General features: G+C 38.7%; 1 protein-coding gene across 3 annotated transcripts; it reads left to right on the top strand.

Moving 5' to 3' along the window:
* The first annotated feature begins 24 nt into the window (after window positions 1–24).
* Window positions 25–4,175, top strand: LOC135796397 (transducin beta-like protein 2). 3 transcript variants are annotated; one of them, XM_065308411.1, is made up of 3 exons: window positions 25–289; window positions 1,213–1,401; window positions 1,774–3,014. In XM_065308411.1, the coding sequence occupies exons 1-3, from the start codon at window positions 223–225 to the stop codon at window positions 2,862–2,864; spliced, it is 1,347 nt and encodes a 448-aa protein (XP_065164483.1). In that variant the 5' UTR covers window positions 25–222; the 3' UTR covers window positions 2,865–3,014. The 3 variants fall into 3 exon arrangements, with proteins under 3 accessions (XP_065164483.1, XP_065164480.1, XP_065164481.1); XM_065308408.1 differs by lacking the exon at window positions 25–289 and adding an exon at window positions 566–1,077; XM_065308409.1 differs by lacking the exons at window positions 25–289; window positions 1,774–3,014 and adding exons at window positions 574–1,077; window positions 3,036–4,175.
* Window positions 4,176–7,978: the final 3,803 nt, after the last annotated feature.

Below are 7,978 nucleotides of genomic sequence, written 5' to 3' on the forward strand. Positions count from 1 at the left end.
AAGTTTTAATCGGCTGTTATCTGTGCAAACGTGCCCGACGTCGTCGTCCAGGCAAGCGCACGCACAATGGCCGCCAGTCAGTTACCTCTCCAAAGCGCATCATTAAGCGCATCGCAGCCCCTTTGTCTAAAGTTCCTCGAATACGCCCGTGCGGCTAATGCTTTAAAATGCAACCCCCGTTAGCAAATCGGGCAATAAAAACGCCGGCGCGTCTCGTGGACAATGTCAGTCGGTGTAACAAGTTTGCAGAGTGCGCAAAAACGTTTTCGGATAGATATACACTCGTGTGGTAAGTTTGACAATAATTTCATCAATGTTTACACCTACGAAAAGCGCTGATAACGGCGCAAAACACCATTATTTGTTTATTTATTTGCGTTGCGCAACCGTGACACATTCAGACGTGTTGGCACAATCGCTTCTTGGTAATAATCGATGTTTTTCTTCAATGCCAGCATTGATAAGTCGGCGTCGAGGCAGTGGTCCGCCGTGAGTTCGATAATATAACCTACGGCAAATAAAATCAAAACATTCACCTTCACTTTCGTTTTGATTTTTTTTTTATTTTTATTTACTTGGTATGAGTCCTAGGTTGATCACGGTGACCACCAGCGTCCACATGATCAGCCTCTGGAGGAGTAACATTTCGATCACTTTCTCGATCTGACACAATCGACGTAACACGCGCTCGGATGAAAGTTGTTCGAAAGTTTTGCGCGCCGAATAATTTATTCGCGCATTCAAACAACGCGGTGTTTCGGTATTGTCGCGTGCGCAACGCCGTTCGTCTGCAGTCGTCGGTGAGCATCCGTCAAGTACGCATCAAATGTAACAACGCGCTGGTAGGCAACCAAAAAGCCACCACTAATAAATAATAAATACGTTTTTATTATTATTAATACTTCAAAATGGATTCGGGCCGTCCGGATGTTTTAATCGCGGTGTTTGCGTGCGTTCTGTGTTTCATTATTGCCGTGGTGAAAATTTACACGAAAAATGATGCATCGCGCGGCGGTGGTGGTGATCGAGAAGTCAAACAACGCGCTGGCAATTCCAACGGAAATTCAGCGAAAAAACGTAATGAGTCATCTATTACCGCTTGTATTTTAGCATACGACTGTCGATGAAGTGATTCATTCGCCGTTCGCACGCGTGCTTGAGCGAACGTAACTGTAACCTCACTTTCAACTTACCGTACACATGTTTTCGCAGATGCGCACGGAGAAAAACCCAAAGAAAAGCCCAAATCGAACCAGCCGAAGACGAAGAAACAGCCGGAAAAGGATAAGGAGAAAGAGGTGAAAGATCCTTGGTTATTCACCACCTTGAAAGGTCATACAGGCATCATCAACAGCATGGATTATTCAACCAATGGGAAATACCTTGCAACATGCGCAGGCGGTAAGATTATTCTTATTTTTTTCTATTGCGCAAGCGCAAAACAACTGTCATTCTTCCAAAATTACAATTCAGCATAAAATTCGATTTAAACTTGCTAATTTTTTGAGCAAATTAGTATTAGAAAGTTGCTAAAACTCAATAAATACATAAATTACATGTTATTATTTAATTATACAAAAAACACGTTGAGAAATTTATTCTGGATTGTTCTTTTGAATGATTTTATAAAAGTAAGGCCCACTTGTTACAAAAAAGCAACAAATACACACTCACAGGTGATAGGGATAGAAAAACAGACGATTATATGCTTGGTGATAGTGTTGAGAGTGTGAAATTTGAAGAAAGAGAGTTATCTTCACCACTTTTCTTTAGTTGTCCATCGTCATCGCAAGCCACCGCCCCTGGAGACACTTCTACGACCCTATGTGCTGACCCCATCACAACTCTGCACATTCGGCTACCCGATAGAAAGCGGCCTGCATCCTGGACAAGTAATCATCTACCGCCATGCTCGCCGCCAGAGGAATTTAGTCACCTACAACGTCAAAGCCCAACTGAATTCATCCGGTGGATCAAGCGCCAGTAGCGGTAGCGGCAGTGGAAGTGATTCCGACGATGGATTCACCAGCATCCCAACCATTCCTAACTTCATCCAAGGAATGACCACCGAAAGAAAATGCACGCGGTGTTTCCGCGGGTTTTTCATCACCAACAACGAGTATCTAACACAGGAAAAGTGTGTTTATCACTGGGGCAAGTTGCAATCGCATGGATACACATGCTGTGGATCAATGCAGTCTGCTGGATGCACCGCAGCAACTTCCCACGTCTGGCAGGGTGTTACTTCTGGATGTAACGGCCCGTACGGAGATTATATCCGCATGCCACCGCCGTATCCACTGCAGCCAGGTCATCAGTCTGTGGTTGCGCTCGATTGTGAAATGTGCTTCACCGTCGAGGGTCTTGAACTATCCAAGGTGACGTTTATCGCCGCTGACGGTAGTGTGCTGTACGATAGCTACGTGCGTCCGGAGAATCGAATCGTTGACTTTAATACTCGCTTCTCGGGCATTACAAGTGATGATATCTACGGGCCGACTTCATGTGCGAAGTCGTTGAGTGATGTGCACGCGGACATGGCGCGGTTTATCACCTCGGCGACGATTCTCGTCGGCCACGGGCTGGAAAATGATCTCAGAGCACTCAAACTCATCCATGAGTGTTGTATTGATACGGCGATTGTGTTCCCGCATAAATTTGGTGTGCATTGTCGCAGGAGTTTGAAGAGTTTAGCTGCCAGTATCCTCGGATGGGATATACAGACATTATCATCAGGACATGATAGTCATGAGGATGCTTTTGTTGCGATGGAACTGATTTTGTGGCGTGTGCGTAAAGATCTTCAACAGATGCAAGTGAATGTGCATCATGGACCGCAACTGATCGCGTTTAAAACTTTGTAATTCTGCTTAGTGATTGATTGACTATGTGATGATTTTGACAATTGACAATTTTTTTAATTTAATTTTTAACTTATTTATATTGTGATTTGTTTGCGCAACAAGTTGGGCCTTACGAAAAAGACAATAATTTTTATACACTCAAACACAAAATGGCTCACTGTTTATTTGTAGATCGTACTGTGCTGCTGTGGGATGTGCGCGAAGTCGCCGAGAAGCAGCACACATCCTGTAAATCCTTTCGTGTTAACCTCGACGGTGATTCCGGTGATTTGATTCGTTGGTCGCCGGATTCACGCGCGTTTGTTATTCATCGCAGCATGGACAATTCCTGCCAAGTGCATCGTGTCGAGAAAAAAGATGGCGGTGGATTCAGTACAACACCGACGAAAACATTCGCAAAAAGCGGTGAGAATGAAATCATTGCGATTAGTATTGCTCCGGATGGGAAATTCATCCTCACTGCGACTGGTTGTAATGAATTAACCCTGTGGGATTTGAAAGGACCCAATGAAATCACAAAGATTGACACTGGATTGAATCAGATGGCGTTTGCGATGATTTCTCCATGCGGGCAGTTTATTGCTGCTTGCGGATCGGATGCAAGTGTTTGGACGGTTTCTCGGAAGGATATTTCAACGTTGAAGAAAGCTTTTGATTTGAAAGATGTTTGTTATTTGAGTTTTAATCAAACAGGGACCAAATTAGCCACCATATCACCATCAGGCGCATGGAAACTTTATGATATTCCACCGGAGATTCACGCTAGGAATCCCATCCTACAAGCATCCGGAAATGTTGTTGTTAATAATGGAAAACAACCAAGAATTGCTCTTTCTCCGCAAGGTGATACACTTGTCATTTCATCAATGGAAATGATTTCTTTTTATAAAATCTACCGTCCGAATGAACCAGCTGAACTTCATCGCAGTATCAATCTTGGTGCGACTGTTACGCAATTACTTTTTGATCCGCAAGGGAAATTTTTGTTTTGTATTTGTAAGGATCGTCATATCAGGGTGTTTACCAACGCTACGAAGTTTGCATGTGAATTGGATCTTGCAAATGCTAAGTTGAAGGAACCGCAGACTTCTGCAACGCGTGAAAGGCTTACAAAAGTTGTTCAGGAGGCACGCACACGACTGAATGAATTGTGCGCTTAGGATATTTCATGTAGGCAGTGAAAAATCAGGAATCTTTACATGATTTTGATACGTAATGTTTGTACAATGCATTTAAACACAATATATTTGAAATTTTTTGATATTTCGTTCAGGAAATGAGCGAATTTCATAGATTTTATAATATTTTAAATTTTTTGTCTTTTTAAAATGTGTTAAATGAGCTCAAAATAGTTTTTAATACGTTTTTTTATATTTTAGGTGAGTTTTTGTGATAATTTTTGTTCCGTTTCTCTACTACGTTGAACGATAAGCGCTTCTGCGCAGAATAGTGATACATTTCGATAAGAATTTTTTGCATTTGTTACATAAAATTAAAAAACACCTTATAAGGTGACACCGTTTTAAATTTTGCGTCGAATCGGGAAACAAGTTATTGCGAACAAGTGTTTTTATAATTAGATATTGTATTTCATGCTGTGCTAAATTTTCCAACTTGAAAGTCTCAAGTTTTTAATGTTTTAATGGCGTTAAATGGCTTTTCGCGAGTTTTTTTCGTGCGCTAAACGGTAATGTAAGGTCATGAGTGTTAATATCAGTTAATATTGATTCGCCCTACTTGACCTACTCGAATCGATTTCACATATTTCACATTCAACTTTACTACATCAAATCTTATTCCGTTACAATGTGCGGTCTGCGGCTTTCATTTCCTCTTTGCGGAGAATCACACGCATCTTATTAGAGGTGCATACCTTGAAAATTTCAAATATTTAACTAAAGCAATCGAAACTAAACCGGTACATTTTCCACGAAATTTATCACCTAATTAACGTGGACATTAGGATTTTATTTAAGTAATAATGCAGTTTTTGTGAGTGCTGAGTCATTTTGAAAATCGGAGCAGAGCCTACTTTGACAAAGCGGTGGATTAAACAAAAGCAAACAATTACATTAAAGTTTACTATTAGTCATAAAGCGCATTACTGGCGACATGAGTTTAAGCATAAGCAGATGGTTTACAGCGTTGTTAAATTTTACGTGTTTGCAGTGAAGACAGGTACGTGAAATGTTAATCTATGGGTTTTTGTGCAGCACGGTTTAATAAATGGGCCATTAAACATGAAATTTAGGTGGTCGTTTACTCAGGTAAGCGAAGAATTCATTGTTAATCCGTTGATTTTCTACGAATTTTAATGTTATTTATTTTTGGATTGCTTGGATGTACCGTTGGTTGCCTACGTTACACATCAAACATTTTTATTTATTTTTTATGATAAATGTTTTTATTAAGCATAAAATAAATATTAAACCGATATCAGTTGTAAATTTAGTGATTATTGGTTAATGACTGCATGCAGAATTAATTAATTTACTCAATATGACTGATTACAAAAATAAATATTATTTTTGTATGTGTATATATTATCCAGACGAAATGCTATTTTTAGTGCGTTGAACTGGCAATAAATTACAATAAATTTGTTGTAAATACATGTGATGAAAACATAAAGCAAGTTTATTAATATAATTTATTTCATTCATTGAATGTCGATGTTTTATGCTGTGGTAACGCGTTAAAATCATGCGGTGAATAACCGTTAATCGAACTGCAATGTTTTGATTGCGAATGTATTTTTCGAGTTTGATTTGAAAGCATTAAATGGATGATTGCCCTTGCAGGAGAGTTGCAGGACTCAACCTTAATGATTAATGTGAAAGAAGTGATCGTATAGATGTCAAAACAGAAAGTTCAATTTGTTTTAACGCACGAAAGGAATAATTACATTGATTGTGCATTAAAACTTACTTAAAAACATTAATTACGAAGATTTTAACAGCATAGATCATATAAATTTTGATTATTATTAGAAAAGTCGTAATTTTTACATTATTTGAAGAAATTTTTGCTTTTATGTTTGAATTTACATGATATTTTCACATTGTGCTAAATAAAAACAGTTTAGATGTAGCCAAACATAGCGGTGTCATCCAAAACGGAATAAATTAATAAATCCCAATATGTATATGATTAGTTAAACTTGTTTCAGTTTCAAATTTCAAACCAAGCCAAGTTTCGGAACCAAGTTTTGTGCCGCTGACCAGAAGCTTTGATTTACTAACACGTTATGTGTGTCGCATCCCAGGAGGAGCGCAACAACCGTTAATTTCAACTTAATTTTTTCCACATATTTATATTAAACATATGCGCGGCGTTTGTAAATAAATTCGAGTCGAAATTTTTTACGCAAACGTATTTCATGCGATTATCTTGCAATATTAAACCTATATTTACATTATTTACGTGCACTTTCGAATAATAAACATATTGCATATTGAATAAAGTAACGAAAACCAAGCAAACATTACACAGCTTTATTTTATTTATATTTTGATTGACAGTATATTGAGCAGATGGCACAGCATGAAATCTTTTGTTGTGATACTTCTATATTGCATTGCAATTGCTACTCGTTCTCATAAAATGCTCATTAAGTGAAGTTTAAGTATGTAGCTGAGTGACTTGCGACTCTTCTACGAGGTTGATGTTATTATTACTATCTATTGGAAGGTAAGTGGTGAATGGCAAACTGGGGCGCATTACGGTCCAGTTGTTGGAAGAAAATGCGATTTGATTTGGAGCAGCAAAGATTCGATATTGGCGAGAGGTCAGCGACCAAAAACGCCAACGAGAAGTCAATTCAAGGACTATCTATCATACTCGTAGAAGCGGTAAATCCGATGATGATTTATTGAGAGCAGTCACTGGTAATTACAGAATTAAATTTAATGAACAGAAATAAAATCAGTTATGTTAGGTTTTATTTTAGTATGGTAGGCAACTTGATATACACCATAACAAATACTGTCATAAAACATCCAGGTTGACAGACATTTAGTGTTTTAATATACTCGTCATGTGTGACAACGAAAAATATTTTCATTTCTAGTGATTATGAGCTAGAATATTTTTTCCAAAGACATGACATTGATGGTAAGATTTGAAATATTGAAATGCATATTACTATAACCTAAACATGATTTTTCAGCTAATTTGTTGGCGTACACAAGCAGTTACAAGAAAATCATTTAAACATAACACAAGTGAATACAACTGAACGACGTGGAATTCATATTTAGACTTCAGGAAATATTAACCGGCATTTTTACAAGAATAATTGAGTTTAAAACCAGCTAACAAAAGATTAAACAGATGTCAATCCCTGTAAAATCTCAATATCTCCATATAGGCAACCCAAAATACAACATAACCAATATTCTCATAAATTACAAATCTTTGACACATTGAGAACCAGTACATATTTCTTATCGTACTTTCACGCCCGTCTTTCCATCGACATCCGGCACGAGTGGGTGAGGTGAGTCTGAACGCCACGGACAATTTCGTGCTATCAATTATACTCGGCGGTTTTGTGAAGCGTGCATAATCTGAGTGTTTGCACATTTTCTCGTACCACTTTTTGTCCCCACAGTTGTCCGCCGATGAGATTGGAGTAGGCGAAATTATTATTATGCACGAAAGTGGGAAGCGGCAGGGCATCACCGCGAATGCTTTACTTATTCTCGCATGTTGTGGCTCAGTTCTTCGCGAGTCGTTGACGTGCCGTGTGCGCTGCCGAAGAAATCAAATCATCACTCACACTCACACTCATAAATAACTTAAGTCTTCTTTGAGGTTTGATGGCGGCGCGACGCGACTATTCCACTTTCGAGCGTCGAGCCACTAACTAGTGTGTGTATAATGAGACTTACCGGTACCGTTAATCCGCGATCGCTCGCTGGAATTACAGCATCACAATATTAATAATAATAAAACCAAATAACAACGTTATCAATACGAGTTTCAACGCGCGCACGTGTTTACATTCAGATTGATTTACAATTGTAAATAGATGTCGCAGTCAAGGTGAAATTAATCGTCGATTTGCATTCGATTTGCATCCGATTACGACATTCGTTCAACAGAGAAATAAC

This window comes from Atheta coriaria, unplaced genomic scaffold, assembly GCF_025399875.1.
Source record: "Atheta coriaria isolate IRGN ID8LTWV9N9 unplaced genomic scaffold, Caltech_Dcor_3.1 hic_scaffold_7_pilon, whole genome shotgun sequence".
Taxonomy (NCBI): Eukaryota; Metazoa; Arthropoda; class Insecta; order Coleoptera; family Staphylinidae; genus Dalotia; species Dalotia coriaria.

Bases quoted from the DNA above. Each gene is read 5' to 3' on its own strand.
- LOC135796397 (XM_065308408.1), top strand. From the start codon at position 909: ATGGATTCGGGCCGTCCGGATGTTTTAATCGCGGTGTTTGCGTGCGTT. The intron at 1,078-1,212 runs GTAATGAGTCAT...ATGTTTTCGCAG, and splicing joins CGGAAATTCAGCGAAAAAAC to ATGCGCACGGAGAAAAACCC. The intron at 1,402-1,773 runs GTAAGATTATTC...ACTTTTCTTTAG, and splicing joins CCTTGCAACATGCGCAGGCG to TTGTCCATCGTCATCGCAAG.